Below are 17,886 nucleotides of genomic sequence, written 5' to 3' on the forward strand. Positions count from 1 at the left end.
CAGACTAGTCAGGACATCTTAGAGCTAGACATCATAGAGTCTGAAATCACAGAGCTAGACATCATAGAGCTAGACATCATAGAGTTCGACATCATAGAGTAAGACATCATAGAGTTATACATCATGAAGTTAGACACCATTAGGTCTCACCTTGGCGATGCGGATGCTGTTGACCCACTGTTGGAGGCTTCTGACGTCGTCACAACAGAGATACTTGATGTACTGAGACTTCTTCTGGATCTGAGGGTGCTAAACATAGAAACACACTCTTTATGCCCTCCTTCAGCTCATTACCTCTAAAACCACCTTTGTGTTTGTATTCATATACTCAAGATAAAGGAGAACAACCAGGGCGTCCTCAGCCCTTAATGAAGACAGTTGTCCCTTTTTTAAAAACAGAGGTGTAATGACTCTGTCACACCAACAGGTAGCACTGCAGTACTACGCATCTTAAAACCTGATCCTGGCCTCCCATTCTGGATGTTGATATGTTAGTGTGTGTGTGTGTGTGTGTGTGTGTGTGTGTGTGTGTGTGTGTGTGTGTGTGTGTGTGTGTGTGTGTATGTGGGTGTGTGTGTGTGTGTGTGTGTAGCAGAGCAGTGTACCTTCAGCACCATGCAGTAGTCTGTTGGAGCTTTGTATTTGCTCTTGTAGTCCTGACCGTGATAAACGTTAACGTGATCCAGCTGCAGGAAACACACCAGGTCTCTGGATGCCTGCAAACACACACACACACACACACACACACACACACACACACACACACACACACACACACACACACACACACACACACACACACACACACACACACACACAGATGTGTTTTATAGTCATGTTTTAAAGTCATAAAGCAGAAATAAATACCAAGTTTCTTCTTCACACACACCTTAGCCTTTCCTTTGGGGACGTAGTAAATTCCAGAAGCTCTCAGCAGAAAGTAACGCTTCTTCCAGGACTTCTTCCCGTCCTCTTTCAGCCATAGCACTCCCTCCATCTCAGGGACGGACACCGAGGAGCCACCAAAACACTCCTGACACACACACACACACACACACACACACACACACACACACACACACACACACACACACACACAGAAGTTTAAAACACACTTTCCAACAGTTGAACTTCAGCTGTGTCCAGGAGGAGAAAACAAACCTCTAACAGAGCCTCTTTGTTTCTCTCGGCCATCTCGCATGTCTCCTTCCGCCCCAACAAGTAGTTCTGCGGTGAGCAGAGGAGCAGCAGACAGGAAACAGGTTAAGAACCTAATACAATGCATGTGGTTCTGATGTCTGAAGGTGAGGTGTGCGTCTCACCTGTGGGTTTTTGAACAGAGCGTATTTCTCGATGCGTTCAGTGAACATCAGGCGGTTCTGGCTGTCTCTGGTCCAGTTCAGCAGGTTCTCCACCAGGTTCTCATGATCCTCAAAGATCCTCTCTTCATAGACAGAATGAAAAATCACTCTTAGATTTATTTCCATTAAATAAACACAAATGAAATTTCTGGGCTAACCAATCAGACTAAACTGTAGGGTTAGAGTCCTCTTTTTGTTTTTGCTGTGCCTCACAGGGGCCTCACGCTGCTACCTGCACCACCAAAAACTCTGGTTTTATACTGCTTCCTTTTTCCTTAAACCAGCTGGGTTTGAACTTTCAAAATGCTCCATCACTGCAGCTGAAACTTCATGAACCTCTGAGTAAACTTCCTGGAACAGGTCAGAGGTTCAGCCTCTTACACAGTAACAGTTGCAGCTGAGGTCGATGCTGTTTTTTCAATAACTAACTCTTTTATTTTGTGCAGATGAAAATAAAAAGGCTTCGACCGCAGGGGGTCCTGCCTCTAATGACCCTGCTCTGTAGAGGAAACATGGCTCATGGCGATTTGCTGCCCCTGTTCTCTCTTTTCAAACTGACTCTTTCAGCATCGCCTCCTTTTAGCTCCTTTCACATGTTTCCCCCTGAGAACCAAGACCGAACAAAACCACATCTCCACTGACCCACTTTAGATTTGGACTTCTGTAGACCTGAGCAGCAAAGTGTCCCAAATATTTCTCTGGATAAAGACACGTGAAGGCCCTGAGGACACTCTTATATCAGAGGCTCCATTCAGCTGTGTTATTTCCATATTTCCATGCAGATTTTTTCCAGATCCAAAAATACAGCTTGTTCCTTTGAGCTGGAATAAAACATAAACATGCTAATTATTTACATCCACGTGAATAAATATAAACATAACTCCTGACACTTAAGAAAACATGAATGAGCTAATATTTCCATCTGCTGTGGAGCTTTCTGTGTGCCTGTTTTTGGCGCCCTCGAGTGGACAAAAAGTTACAGCTCATCCTTGACTGGCGTGTCCTGTGTGCCTGTCAATAATGTTTAAATCAATATCATAATGCTTTTTTAAAATGATGGGGTCCTCTGTGACATCTGTTTTAAATTCACGCTAAAAATGATCAGAGAAACAAACTTCTTCTGCTGCTGTGATGATAATAAAAATAACAACCGTGCAATAACTGCAGGCTAACCAGTGAGAGGTTGGAGGTTATTATCTGACAGAAAGTCTGTCCCTAAAGGGCTCTCAGCAGGGTGCAGGTGGTGTGTGTGTAAGAGTAGTGTCAAAGCGATTTTCTCCCTCTGCAGCTACAGACTCCTCTCATCCTCTTAATGAACCAGATCTCAGATTCTTCCTGCAGCTCATTCTGTCCCTCAGTCCAGTTTTTCAGAAACACCTGGAGCAGGTTTCTGTGGACCAGGACGAATGTGCAGCATTTCACCTTCTCTCCCTCTCTGTGTCTGTCTCTTTCAGAATGCTGCTGACGCTCTGTTTGGCCCTGAAGATGTGGGTTAGATCACACGCATCACTGCTCTGGACCTACATAAAGACTGCGTGTGTGTGTGTGTGTGTGTGTGTGTGTGTGTGTGTGTGTGTGTGTGTGTGTGTGTGTGTGTGTGTGTGTGTGTGTGTGTGTGTGTGTGCGTGTGTGCGTACGTGTGTGTGTGTGTCAGTCAGAGTGTGTTCAGTGGACTGAAGCTCTAGAACAGTGTGTGCTGGCTCACACACATGCTGACAGCCTGGAGGGATGCACAGGGTGCTCATATCTCAGTTCCTGAATATCTGAATGCTCTGATTCTCACTGCTGGGCACCATGTAAATGAACACTGAATACAAGCACACACACAGCTACTCACTTTCTTTATCACACACCAACACACACCAACACACACACACACACGCACACACGCACACACACACACACACACACACACACACACACACACACACACACACACACACACACACACACACACACACACACACACACACACACACACATCTGGACCAGATAACAGCTGTCAAGGGGTTTGCAGTCAGAGATCTCAAACCCTCTGGTGTGAAGGTGTGAGCTAACATCTTCACTGTAGTCAAACATGAAGTCCTTCAGGAGGAACACTGCAGTCTGTAAGGTCTTCATCTTTTCTGCTATCCACCTGCACAGCCTTAAAAACTTGAATGAATCCGTTTATCCTCTAGAGTATGCTGGTTGTTTTGCATTGGCCTCAGCTCAATTCAAATTAATTTGAATTTTTCTTTGTGGACAATCTAAAAAATGAAAAATTTGAATTTTTCCTCCCCCGCTATTGCTCACCTTTCATACCGCAGCAAGCGCTGACTCAGCATGTTTGCAGCATGATTTAATAGTTCACTAACAAAACAACAGAAACCTAAATGTCACAAAATGTTCTTGTGTGTCTTTGACACCCAGCACCTTGACAGAGACGTGTTCCTATGGTCTGTATCAACAGCCCTAAGAGGTTGATATAAACTAGACCTCTCGTCAGTAAACGCTCAGATCCCTTTCCTCCAATCCTCTGTTTTCTGTCAGTCACCTTTCAGGAGTTTAGATCTTTGACTGAAACATTTACGAAGCTGGGACCCTTTCAGGTTCACCTGCAGATAATTGATGATGTGATATCCTTATAAATGTGACACGCGTAAAACCTGCTGCTCTTCAAAGATAATACTCTGATCATTTTGAAAATTAGATAGTGGAGAAATTTACATCAGTTTTTCTCAGAACATCCCCACTCTATTGAAGAAAATCCCCTCTTACGGTGATATGGATGGATCATGATTTGTGAAAACAGACTGCAGGGAGGGAGACGGGACGACAATGGGCGATCGAACAGAGCGGTGCACTGCTCAGACAGACATGAAACTCCCTCTTACTCCCCCTGTTCCACCAACTGAACCCACCGTTCAGCATAAAACCATCCGCTGACGAGCAGAGCAACTTAATGAACCAGCATCAAGGTACACTCTGACAAGCAGGGGCGGACCAGACTTTTTAGACTGGGGTGCCCCAACCAGGGCTCTGACTTATGCAGGGAGGCATGAAATTTGTGAGCCCACACTTCAATAAACAGAATTTATTTTTGCTTTTTTTTTTTAAATTAAAATTACAGGATTAACAGGTGACAGCTTAAAAAAATTAGATGGAAAAAAGTGTTTTTTTTAATCATTTATAAGTAGAATTTACCTGAACAGTACTGTACACCTTTTTCCTAGTTTTAAATTCAAAATATACAAAATGGTGCAACTTTCAATGTGAATGTAAATAAGTCTGCCTCCTTTAAAACTACAAAGTGAAGTAACTGAAACAGAAGAAAAGCTGAAAATTTAATTCCAACAGTCAAATAGGAGTTACTTTTATTAAGTTTTGTCAAAATAAAAAAAAATGTTTTGAGTTCTCCCTGTTATTTTACTTATTAATGTAAAAAAAAAATTCATAAATCGAGTTTTTGTGAAAAAATCTGAGATTTTATTTTTTGGCCATATCTCCCAGCCCTAATCAGTGGTATAAATCAGTGAGCATCTCTGGTTGGTTAAAAATAGAACACTTGTATTATTATATTCACCATATTAATTGTAGATTTGGACTTTATCATTACTCTGTAGTAAAAGTTGCAAAGAGCTGCTTCAAATGTGTGTATCAGTATTTAACTGGACAAACAAGTAGCTGTGTGTGTGTGTGTGTGTGTGTGTGTGTGTGTGTGTGTGTGTGTGTGTGTGTGTGTGTGTGTGTGTGTGTGTGTGTGCGTGTGCGTGTGCGTGTGCTCACCCATCTGCAGCTCGTTGATGGTTTCTACCAGGGACCAGTCTGGGCTGTACCCGCAGTGAGATTTCTCCAGCAAACTGTCCAAAACCTGAACACAGCAGAAGAGGATGTCAGGTTACCATGGCACCCAGCAGCAGCTCTGTACTCTCTGAGTGATCAAGACAGATCTGCTAAAAGGTTCATATCTTTAAGGAGATATTTATATTCAGGCATGCTTTTCTGAAACCACCTTTTCCTGGTCTGTGCAGCACATGCTCATTAAAATAAAGCCTGGGTATTTAGATATCTGTAAAAAATCATGAAAGAAAGATTAAAAAAAATGGAAAAATAATGTTAGAGGTGTCCTTTTTTGTTCTTGTTTTGTTTTTCTGTCTGTGAAGTGAATGTTTATTGAAATAAAACTTGGAAGTATATGCAGGTGTAGGAAAGTAATACATTCTAGTGTCTCCTATGTGTTTTTTTCAGCATTTTATTTTCTAACAAAATTCTTAAAAACTTTAAGGGTTAGTCCATGTTTTTTAAAGAGATTTTTCAGAGGTTTCAAAAACCCAAAAGCTGTACCCAGGGGATTATTTACCTTCAGTGTACTTTTATAAAAGCCCTGGGGGTGTCCCCCTGTTTTTTAGGATTTTATTTATTTATTTTTTGAGTTTTAATTATTTTGGCACCTGTGACCCATTTTGTTGGTTGTTTGAAAAACAAAACAAAGCAAAACAAAAACGTCTTCTGTCACTTGATGGCAGCACTTGCAGCCAAATTACTTGAAGCACTTTGTGGCACTAACTAAGGTTTTCCTTCAGTCTAAATTCTTGCTTGTGTTGTACCTGGCTTTGGACCAAGCTTCTGCTAAATGAAACAGTGGAACTGCAGAATTGTAACTATTAATGTGACAAAAACAGGAACAGCAAACTTTCTTTAATCACTATGTACGACTCCAACTTCTGCAGCTGACGCAGGTTCTGCTGAAGTCTCACCTGTCTGACGGTCTGCCTCTCGTCCACCATCATGGTCTTTGAACTCTCATCTGACAGATGAACACGAATCACCAGCTGTGAAGGGAAGAGAGGAGCGTTTATATTCACGTTCCCAAACAAGCCCCTCACAGGTACATTAAAACTTGGTGACACTGCAATTATCAGAGATCGTGGCCCAAACATGCTAACTGTTCACGCTTCAAACACGAATAGATGCATCAAATGTCAGCCCTGTACACATCTTTGTGCTGCGGTTTATAATGGACTTTCACATGTGATCGAGGCCGTGTTGATTTCTGGTTCAGGAGCTTTCAGCAGCCACGTCTTCTTTCTGAGGACTTCCTGATGATTTAAAAACCACTGGCTGATATAAAGATGTTGCCTTTATGTTTCTGCTCCTTTAAATTTAACTCCATCTACCCTGATCAGTTTGCAGAACTTCTCGTTGTTTGCCTAAATAAAATTTGAGTATGATAAAAAGTTCCTTCAGCAGAGTTTCCTTGCTTTAAAAAAAGGCAGAAATGATCATTAAGATGTATATGTTTGTGTGTGTTTGTGTCTGACAGTCAGAAGAAGCAAAGGACAAAACAGACAATGAACAAAGAGAGAGACAGGTAGCACGAGCTGTTTCTGAGGAGTAATCCAGGTTGTTAATCCACTCTCTCTCTGGGATTGGGATTTAGTTTGCCATGGTCATTATGCTGAGTGGTGTGTGTGTGTATGTGTGTGTGTGTATGTGTGTGTGTGTGTGTGTGCTGACCCCAGCTGTTATTGACCATAGCTTTGTATGTGGAGTAACACTGACCTGACCCAGAAAACTGAGTCCACACGTGCCACACTCAGAGTCGCACATGAAATCAGTTTCACACACACACACACACACACACACACACACACACACACACACACACACACACACACACACACACACACACACACACACACACACACACACACACACACACACACACACACATACAGTTACAGTGTCCTGTTAAATACTGATACACACATTTAAAGCAGCTCTTTGCAACTGGCCTCACCTTTTTCACCTGGGCCTCTTTGATCTTCTCCAGAGCGACCCGAATGTTCTCTGCCTTCAGCTTGGCACCCTGCTCCTCCTGAGCACACACACACACACACATACACACACATTGTAAGAAAGCACACATTATGATGAGCTAAAAAACAAACAAAAAAAAAGGGCACGTATGCACTCATTACTGCAGTTTATCTCTGTGTCTGTCTGTGTCTGCTTGTGTCTGCCTGTATCTGTGTCTGCCTGTGTCTGCCTGTATCTGTGTTTGTCTGTGTCCATCTGTGTCTGCCTGTGTCTGATTGTGTCTGTCTGTGTCTGTCTGTGTCTGTCTGTGTCTTTCTGTGTCAGTCTGTGTCTGTCTGTGTCCATCTGTCTGCCAGTGTCTGATTGTGTCTGTCTGTGTCTGTCTGTGTCTCTGTCTTTCTGTGTCAGTCTGTGTTTGTCTGTGTCCATCTGTCTGCCAGTGTCTGATTGTGTCAGTCTGTGTCTGTCTGTGTCCATCTGTCTGCCAGTGTCTGATTGTGCCTGTATGTGTCTGCCTGTGTCTGTCTGTGTCTGTCTGTGTCTGTCTGTGTCTGCCTGTGTCTGTCTCTATTTCTGTGTGTCTGTCTCTTTCTCTCTTTGCCAGTCTGTGTCCGTTTAGGAAGAGGGTTTCAGACTCAGACTCAGGCTTTGTATCGTTCTGTGTCTTTCTGAGCATGCCTTTATCTCTATGTGTCTCTCTTTGTTTGTCAGTTGATGTCTGTTTGTATCTGTCTCTTTCTCTCTGCATCTGTCTTTCTGTGTCTGTCTGTATCTCTCTGTGTCTGTCTGTATCTCTCTGTGTCTGTCTGTATCTCTCTGTGTCTGCCTGTATCTCTCTGTGTCTGTCTGTATCTCTCTGTGTCCGTCTGTATCTCTCTGTGTCTGTCTGTATCTCTCTGTGTCTGCCTGTATCTCTCTGTGTCTGTCTGTATCTCTCTGTGTCTGTCTGTATCTCTCTGTGTCTCTCTGTATCTCTCTGTGTCTGCCTGTATCTCTCTGTGTCTGTCTGTATCTCTCTGTGTCTGTCTGTATCTCTCTGTGTCTGTCTGTATCTCTCTGTGTCCGTCTGTATCTCTCTGTGTCCGTCTGTATCTCTCTGTGTCCGTCTGTATCTCTCTGTGTCCGTCTGTATCTCTCTGTGTCCGTCTGTATCTCTCTGTGTCTGTCTCAGGAACAGGGTTTCAGATTCAGGCTCCTACCTGACCCTTCCAGCAGGAATTCATTCTGTATTTCCAGTATATTTGTTGTGACCAACCAACACTTCTCTGTCTGCTGTGCCTCAAAAAAAAAAAAAAGAGTGAGATCCTCTGGATGAGGTCCAGAAAAGCCAGGTGAAGGATCAGAGGATCCAGAAATTGTAAGTCCTCTCTTATCAGGCCTGTTGTTTACAAAGAATGAGGTTAGTCCAGGTAAGGCAGAGGGGAACTTTCCTGGGAGCCCAAACTATGAGACAGCGTCAGACATGTGTGTTTGGCAGCACATAGCCTGCTTCTCCCCTCCTCCCCCTCCTCTCCTTCATTACTATCATCATCATCGTCATCACCTCCAGATTATTTTGGTAGCTGGGAAATGAGATTGGATTAAAGCTCAGACCCTACATGTTAGGGGACAGTCCCTGGCCCTCTAAAGAAGGATTATCCATGTTTCCCAAACAGACACAAACAGAGGCAGAGGCGAGGTAGAGTCCAGTCTCTCTGCTTCTTCCTCTTCAATTCAGTTTAAACAAATGGTAGACAACGTTCAGCTCCCAGCAGCTCCCAGCAGCTCCCAGCAGCTCCCAGCAGCTCCCAGCAGCTCCCAGCAGCTCCCAGCAGCTCCCAGCAGCTCCCAGAAAACCACAGAGCTGAGAAAACCAGCAGTGAGCCAGTCTGGGTGAAGGAGGGTGAATGTGGAGCAGAGAGTCTTAGATTCAGCCGAAAGGAGTGCAAACAGGTCCCCTGATCCAGACCAAGCTGCAAGTCCCTGATCCAGACTGGGTTCACAACCTGAGCAGCAGATTCAGAAACTTCACTGACAGATGCATTCGGTGTCTAGCTGTGTAAACGCTGCGACCTCATACTGCCACATCCTCCCTGGACTACAAGATGGAGAGACTGAGAGGAACAGAGAGGGAGAGGGAGGTAGAGATGATGGGGAGGTGCTGGGGGAGGGGCATCGCTGTGCCTACTTCAATGCAGAGGCTCTGATCTCTTTATCACAGCTCTCATGCCCCCTCCTCACTGCCTCTCTCCTCTCTCCTCAGTGCCTCTCTCCTCTCTCCTCATTGCCTCTCCTTACAGCCTCTCTCCTCTCTCCTCACAGCCTTTCCTTACAGCCTATCTCCTCACAGCCTGTCTCCTCTCTCCTCACTGCCTCTCCTTACAGCGTCTCTCCTATCTCCTCACAGCCTCTCCTTACAGCCTGTCTCCTCTCTACCCCTCTTGTCTGATTTCTGTTTCCTTGTGATTTTGTCCTCGTTTCACTTCTTGTCTCCTCTGTGAGGCCTCCGTTTCTCACCCTCTTGTGTTATCTGGTATGCCGGTCAGTTTTTGGGGATCTCTGCTGACTCTTCACCTCACATGAAAGTCTGGATCCTCTGCAGTGTGTGCTTCATTTTCCCCTGAACACTCAGAGGATCTGTATTGTGCTGGAGTGAGAGGGCAGAATGCACGGAAGATGATGGGGGAGGAGGAGGAAGAGGAGATTAGCAGCCAATCTGCTTATCGGCATCCCCCAAAACCCCCTGCAGTACTCTCACTCAACCACACACGCACTCAAACACACACTCACTCACACACAGACCTAAATCTTGAAGCAGCAGCAGTGTAAGCTGATAAACAGCTTTATAATGAGGAGAATATGTGTTTCTCAGTGTTTACATCTGAATGAAAGGCTTTAAAAGAGGAAGACTCTATGTGAGTTACTCTAATGTACAGACTTCACCCAAACACACCAAACAGAGTCCATCACAATCAAGAATTCATGAGAAATAAAGTCAGCCCAGGTAGAGTGCAGGGAGCTAGTACAGCTGTCAGTTAATGTCAGCGAGCAGTCTGTAGTGAAGGAGCTTTTAATCCTGACTGGCGCTTTCCTCTGCTCATCCGTTCGTCTGTTTGTCCGTCCGGTCGGTTCGGATTAAAACTCATCAACAGAGAATCAGATGCCTTAGGCTGCAGCGAGCTGCAGTGTGTCACTCATCATCATCATCTTCAGCATCTTCAGCATCACAGCTTTCACCATCACCATGGTCCCCCTCATCTCTGCCTTCATCATCATCAACATCATCACCATCATCATCATCACAGCTCTGCAGGATGTGACTACAAGGCACTGTGCCAGTCCACTGATTGATCTGCGTTTTCTTGTAGCAGTAAAAGTGAGAGCCAACAACAGCAACAATAATAAATAATTATCATCATCATCATCATCATGATCAGACAGCCCTGCCTGCATTCAGCCTGAATCTTTCTGTCACGCTCCCTACGTCTCCATTTACTCTCCTGTTAAATCAGACTGTTTTTATTCTGTAGCTTCCTCATTCTATAGTCAGCCTCTCATGAAGAGTTTTATGCTGCGCCCACCACCACCTTCATCATCATCCTCCTCTCTTCCAGCTTGCAGCGTAAACATTTTCTCTGTCTCATAGATTTCATCCTGACCTACATTACAGCGTTATAGAAACACTAAAATTAGTCCGTGCCAGGAAAGATCCTGCTGTCTTTGAAGTCATGAGGAATGTGTCCCTCCTGAGCCGCCGTAGGCTCAAAACAGAGCAGAGCAGAGCGATGGGGGGCTTACAGAGAGGCAGCAGAAGTGGGCCAGCTGTGTGTGTGTGTGTGATGTGTGTAAGTGAGTGAGAGAGAGTGTGAGGATGTGTGTGTGTGAGAGTGAGTGTGAGTTGATTTATTGCTGAGGCTGATAGAGAACTGCACATAGACGACTGCAGGCATGCAAACAGACTCAGACACACACACACACACACACACACACACACACACACACACACACACACACACACACACACACACACACACACACACACACAACACACACACACACACACACACACACACACACACACACACACACACACACACACACACACACACACACACACACACATACAAGCACATAAATAACACCCTCAGCCTAATCACCGCTGCAGGGATAACTGGACCAGCCCCTTAGCTCATGTTAGGTCCCTTTGTGGCTCCGCCCACTCGATCCAGGACCAGAAACCAACACAAAACCACTTCAGTTTACAGGGCCATCTCAGAGCGCTTCACGCTGTGATTCAGGGCACAGTCACACTGGCCATCCATACCGTGCTGTGCTAAGTCGTTTTGGCCCGACACAACCCTGTAACACCCCCGCTTTGTTTGAAATGATTGTAGAGAGATGCGCTCATGGTGATCATGCATCATGGAGCACACGCACTGTTCACATACTTGTGTTTGTGCATGAAGTAAAGCATGCTGAAGCCCACCTCTCCAAAGCTTGCCAAAGCAGAGAAGTTATTTTTTCTCAAGCATGGCACGGTTGTGGTCACACTGGCCATGGAAACATGCTTTGGGGCTCAAACATGATTAAGCACAGCACAGTTTGCCAGTGTGACCGCATCCTCAGAGGGGTCTGAACGCCCCCATGACAGAAGAGTACTGAGATGTGATATCCTGACTCACTCCATGGATGAAAGCTGGATTTGGAGCCAGTGGCTGCTTTTTTTAAAGGCCAGGTTTAATCCGACCTCAACCAATCTGAGTGGACTAAATGGACCTACACTGACGTCTGAGGCTGTTTCTAAAAACACAGTCTGATACAACCATGCATCAGTTACACAGAGGCCGAGAGTTCAACTTGATCACTCAAAGAAACTTGATTGCCACAAGAAACATCAGCTCCAAAGGGTCCTGAATGAGTTTGGAAAAAGTAAAGAGCAGGTATGATTTTAAGGTTTAAAGTGATACTCTGGGATGGAACAAGTTGGGTCCTATCACAAGGTTTAGGGCAGAAATTACCCCTACAGCAGTGATTTTGTGCAGCAGAAGCCCAGGGCGCACGCACCAAACACCCCCTCCCTGAGCCTCTGCAGGTTTCCTCTGCAGTCAGACGGGGCCATATTTTACTTGACCAAAAACACAAATAAACGGACTCCCACCGAAAAAATCTGATGTCTGTCTGCATTCACGCTTTATTTAGAGAATTTTTAGTGCATTACTTTCACACAAAAACACCGCTAAATAATACATAGAACAAGTTGGGTCCTTTGTGATAGGACCCAACTTGTTCCATCCCGAAGTATCACTTTAAAGTCTGTTTTTCACATCCATAAAAGTCTGAGTGAGAATCAGTTTATTTAAGGGCCCAGTACTTAATTAATCATACTTTACAATATGACAACACAGTCAGACACATTCAGGGATTTCTACAGCATGTGAGTATGTAGAGGCTTGAAAATCTGTTCAGTGTGAACATCTAGTATTATGACTTAACTTCCATGATTAGTATAAGAGACAGAAGAACACACAAAAGTGAAGTAAATCCTGAGAAACCACAATAAAATTTAACACTTAGATTAAAGAGGACATCCTATTTTTTGAATGAACATTTATCCAAACAAAAGACCTTAATCCTGCAATCAGAGGATTTAGGGTTCCAGACACTGGAAAGGTGAACAGCAGGGGGTTTGCCTGAACCCCGATCTGGACCTCTTAAGGAGCTTTGGGAGGATCTCTTGGCACTTTGAAATAAAACAGGTTGATGAGATGAGGGGGAGCACAAGTGAAGGTCTGTGTGATGACTTCACAAAACACAGGACACGGCCCATTGCCAGCCAGCTGCTGTGTGTGTGTGTGTGTGTGTGTGTGTGTGTGTGTGTGTGTGTGTGTGTGTGTGTGTGTGTGTGTGTGTGATGCTACAGGGAATCACCCTTCTTTACAAAGAAGATTATCTCTGGGATCTGGTCCATTCCTCTAACATCTAATCAGAGCTCCATGTGCTTCATCATCCAAACATCACAACTCTGACCCAATCAGAATAAAGCCTCCTTACTAGCTCTGACACACACACACACACACACACACACACACACACACACACACACACACACACACACACACACACACACACACACGTGTTCATGTGTCCATGTGTGTTTTGTGGCGTAGCTTAAGAAAAGCCGCTAAAACACAAGAACTTGTGTTTAATCTTCTTCAGGCCGTGACTTCACTATACTCCAGTTTTGCTTCCTGTCTGACACTGATTTGGTTTTTCTGCTGCTGCTCTGTGAAGCCCCCCCCCCATGATACGCACCACCACCAACACTATAGCAGCAACAGCAACAACAACAGCATCAATAATAGCAGCAACAAAAACAACAGCAACAACAACAGTTGCAACAACAACAACAATAAGGTCACAATAATGCCCAGGGCTGCACAGCAGATTGGCCTAGTGGCAGAGTGGCTGGGCGGAGGGGCTGCTGAGTAGCTAAGCCTCACAATGACAGGGCTTCTGAGCAGCTGTTAAGTGGTTCTGCTCTAAACCTTTTATATAGAGCAGAACAAACCAAGGCTGCTAAGCAATGTCCAGTCAGGTCAAAGCAGACAACCACAAGCTGCACACACACACACCACAAAAACACCTTACACTACAGGATTTAAAAAATCTTATAAGATTCTGAAATCGGGTTGTATCATACATGCCTGCTTCGAGACAGGATCTCCGGATGCAGCTACACCACACCCTGCAGTCCAGAGCAGCTCCAGCCTCACACTGGAGGAGCAAGACGTGAGGCGCACGCTGCGGACGGTCAACCCATGGAAGGGGGCTGGACCCGAGGGTGTCCCTGGGCGGGTGCTGAGGGACTGCGCTGACCAGCTGGCTGGAGTGTTCACTAGAATCTTTGACCAGTCCCTGTCCCAATCCATCATTCCACCGTGCCTGAAGTCCTCCACCATCGTCCTCCTGCCCAAGAAGCAACACATCTCCAGCCTCAATGACTACCGGCCAGTAGCTCTTACTCCAGTGGTGATGAAGTGCTCTGAGAAACTGGTACGGGGTCACATCACCTCACTGCTCCCCAAGAGTCTCAACCCCCACCAGTTCGCCTACAGGTCAAACAGATCACCAGAGGATGCTGTAGCCACAGCGCTCCACATGTCACTGTCCCACCTGGAGCAGCAGGGGACCTACACGTGGATGCTCTTTGTGGACTACAGCTCCACATTTAACACCATCCTTCCTCTCAAACTGGTGGGTAAACTGGGAGACCTTGGACTTCCACACTCTATCTGTATGTGGATCTACAGCTTCCTGTCGGAGAGGGTGAGGGTAGGAGACCACCCATCTGGGTTCATCAGCCTCAGCATCAGCTCCTCCAGGGCTGCATGCTGAGCCCTCTGCTCTACACCCTCTACACATCTGACTGTACCTCTGCACATCCCAGTAACACCATCACCAAGTTTGCTGACGACACCACAGTAGTGGGGCTCATCTCTGGGGGGGATGAGTCTGCATACAGGGCTGAGGTGGAGCAGCTGACTGGGTGGTGCAGAGATAACAACCTGCTCCTCAACACTAAGACCAAGGAGCTGATCATCGACTTTCGGAGGACTAAAACAAACATTCCACCCCTACACATCAACGGAGAATGTGTGGAGAGGGTAGAGGACTTCCGCTTTCTGGGAGTCCACTTAGAGAAGGACCTGACCTGGACTGTGAACTCCTCTGAGCTACTGAAGAAGGCCCAGCAGAGACTGCACTTCTTGAGGGTGCTCAGGAAGAACAACATCCCCCAGAGACTGCTTGTGTCTTTCTACAGGTGCACCATCGAGAGCATCCTGGTGTACTGTCTGTGCGTATGGTACACCAGCCACACAGTGGCTCAGAGGACGTCACTGCAAATGATCATCAACACGGCCAAAAACATCATCCACTGCCCTCTCCTCACACTGTAAGAACTGGACCATTACTGCCGAAAGGCGGGAAAAATAACCCAGGACCCCTCTCACCCCGGACACCACATGTTTAATCTGTTACTGTTAGGCAGGCGGTACAGGTCAATCACTACAAGGACAAACCGGCTCAGAGACAGTTTCTACCCAACAGCAGTAAAAGTCCTGAACAAACGCTAAAATCACTACCTCATTTGTCTTCATATAATTACAATACAGCAATTACCTCATGTCATTAATGCGCCCGAACATGGCAGCTATTTTGCCTTTTACACTGTTTTGCACTGACTGAAGGGCTTTTGCAATTTTGTTGCACTTGTTGCAATGACAAATTAAGTTCTATTCTATTCTATTCTACATGGGGAGAATCTTCACAGAAATCTTCTCTTAAATCTTAAGTTGTTGGTTGCTGGGCGCCGCCCTGTTTCGCTATGGCTGCCTGTTGCAGCAGCTCTCTCTTCTTTGTCTGTATCTTGTAATTTTTTCATCTCTTTTCATAATCTTTGTATTTGGAGTGGATCATTACTTTGTATGGTTCATTGTTGGTGGTGGACACCAAACTAGTTTTGTCTTTAGTGATATTTATACTATTTCTGCTCTTGTGTTTGTCTGGAGATCCTACATGTAACCATGGCTGCATTGTTTACATGTGAAATTAGCTGTTAGCAGCGTGTAGCATGTCAATGCTAACTGGACGACGTGCTGGTTCTCAGGTGTGAGCTAAGAAGTGACGACATGGACCTGTCCTTCCATCCATCATTACTGTGAACGTAAGATCTATCTCCAATAAGATGGACGAGCTAGCTGTGCTAACCCAGCAACAGAGGTAATATCAGAGGGCAGAGTAGCATCATGCTATTCACAGACATGGCTAACGGAGCTAACATCAGACACCAACGCCATGTTGGAAGAGCTTCACCTGCTGTGAGCAGACAGGACACAGGAGACAGAGATGGAGCATGACTGAAGAAGCTCAGTCCTGGACCCTGTAGAGGTGGAGACTGGCTGAACTGGACAATGATGGACAAGCTGTCATCATCTACTTTCTTGTGGAGCTTTTTGCACTTTCTATACACTTTCTTACTTTTGTTTTCTTGATTGCTGCTGTGACTTCAATTTCATTGTACTTGTTACAATGACAATAAAGTTCTATTCTATTTTAATCTATTCTACGCACAAGATCAGAAAATAATGGCCAGCACACGCTAAAGGACTTTTTGACCAGAGACCGAAGCACTACATGTACTCAGGTGTTTGATCCGATGTTTTTAGTACACTGGGGGTACAGGGGAAGAGAGCAGCCGAGCCTTTCATCCATTACACAGAGTCAATAACGGCGTGATCTCACATTGATCACTGACGAACAACAGTTGGCTTCTGTATGAAAATGTGATTATGTGTTACTTTTTAAAAGCATTATTCAACTGGCCAGTGGATTGGCAGTCAGCTGACCCGAGGCCTTTCAGTTGCGCTTTGAGCCTGGCGAGTGGGCAAATGTGGAGCCCTGATCTCACAAAGAAGCAAAAAGCACAAAAAATGGAGACTAGTGCTGTGATGGTTGTAGTCATTATTTGCAGCGAGAAAAGTAAAAAGAGACAAAATGCATCTGGATGAAGGTGAGGTTAGCAGACAACGTGAGCTGTATGTGTGGTTGTTGCCTGTTGTTGGGGGCTCTCTCTGATTGGCTGTTGTCATCCTTGTGAGAATGAATGGTGTAATCATCCAGTTAAATATCAAACATGTTTGAAAATGATTGGGGCAGCTTCAATGAGTCTGTGCAACAATCGTGGGGCTGAGATTGAGCCGTCACCCGCTCACACTAGGAAATAATCTGGACCGAACATCGGACCTGACTTTGGTCCTGATTTCTCTGATGATTGTCAGGAGGGCTAAATCTGTTCCTCACAAACATTTTTAGATTTCTGACCTGACACACCAAACAAACGGCTCCACAGACTGAGCCATGAGTCAATTTGTGTCCATCACCAGGTGTTTGGTGACACAAACTGGGACACAAACTGAATCAGCTGATGAAGGCAGACAAAGAAGTGTTGATGGTCACTTACCTGAGCATATGGTCCCATACAACATGAAGAAATCATCTCATCATCATCATCATCATCATCATCATCATCATCATCATCATCATCATCATCTCATATTTTAACCTCACATAGTGTTTCATATCATGTCATGTTTCCTGTTTATTGACACTAAAACAGACTCAGGTACAGTTCACTCTCTCTTCTAAAAAACAAGTCCTCATGCTGAACATCACCAAAACAAAGCATCCTCTGCTCTCAGGCTTCAGTTCTGAGGGAGCCAAAGAGGAGCTGGATGTAAAGACACAGAAGAAGGTTCATGCCTCTGACTGAGAGAGGAGTACTTCCTCCAAAACACAGTCACATGGATTATCCACAAAGCTTTACAGGAACAAGACTCTCCTCATGTTAGGAATGAGTAGTGCTCATTTTTCACCATTTCTGCAAAGTGTGGCTGCTGCACGAGTGCAGGCAGGGGCTCCGTGGCATAATGAAATGTAGCCTGGTAGCTGTGGTTTGAGAGAAGGAGAAAGCTGCACCTGAACTTCTCATTTTATGAGCTACAGAAAGCAAACAGGCTCCTCCAGGAAGCCCTTTAAACATCCAGGCTGTGTTTGGTGTTTTGAAGAGTGATCAGGAAAATGACGGTGATATCTCTGGACTTATGTTTATGACGATGCAGATTAACTCATGTTTAAAGGGGCTGTGCTCACACTGCATGCCTGTAACATTATATCCTCACAGAGG

The 17,886-nt window shown here is 45.2% G+C and overlaps 1 protein-coding gene across 4 annotated transcripts in view; it reads right to left on the reverse strand.

Moving 5' to 3' along the window:
• LOC141808089 (ras-associated and pleckstrin homology domains-containing protein 1-like) overlaps positions 1 to 17,886 on the reverse strand; it is an 80,268-nt gene that overhangs the window by 12,549 nt on the left and 49,833 nt on the right. For all 4 annotated transcript variants that reach the window (XM_074694446.1, XM_074694444.1, XM_074694445.1 and 1 more), the window contains 8 exons: positions 7,144 to 7,221; positions 6,101 to 6,175; positions 5,130 to 5,214; positions 1,323 to 1,444; positions 1,162 to 1,227; positions 890 to 1,033; positions 606 to 716; positions 151 to 249 (listed from right to left, as the gene is read on the reverse strand). In XM_074694446.1, coding sequence (XP_074550547.1) covers positions 151 to 249; positions 606 to 716; positions 890 to 1,033; positions 1,162 to 1,227; positions 1,323 to 1,444; positions 5,130 to 5,214; positions 6,101 to 6,175; positions 7,144 to 7,221 — 780 coding nt within the window. The remainder of the gene's footprint in view (positions 1 to 150; positions 250 to 605; positions 717 to 889; positions 1,034 to 1,161; positions 1,228 to 1,322; positions 1,445 to 5,129; positions 5,215 to 6,100; positions 6,176 to 7,143; positions 7,222 to 17,886) is intronic.

Source organism: Halichoeres trimaculatus, unplaced genomic scaffold (assembly GCF_033239565.1).
Source record: "Halichoeres trimaculatus isolate MK-OKI-2021-1 unplaced genomic scaffold, fHalTri1.1 fHalTri1_scaffold_19, whole genome shotgun sequence".
Taxonomy (NCBI): Eukaryota; Metazoa; Chordata; class Actinopteri; order Labriformes; family Labridae; genus Halichoeres; species Halichoeres trimaculatus.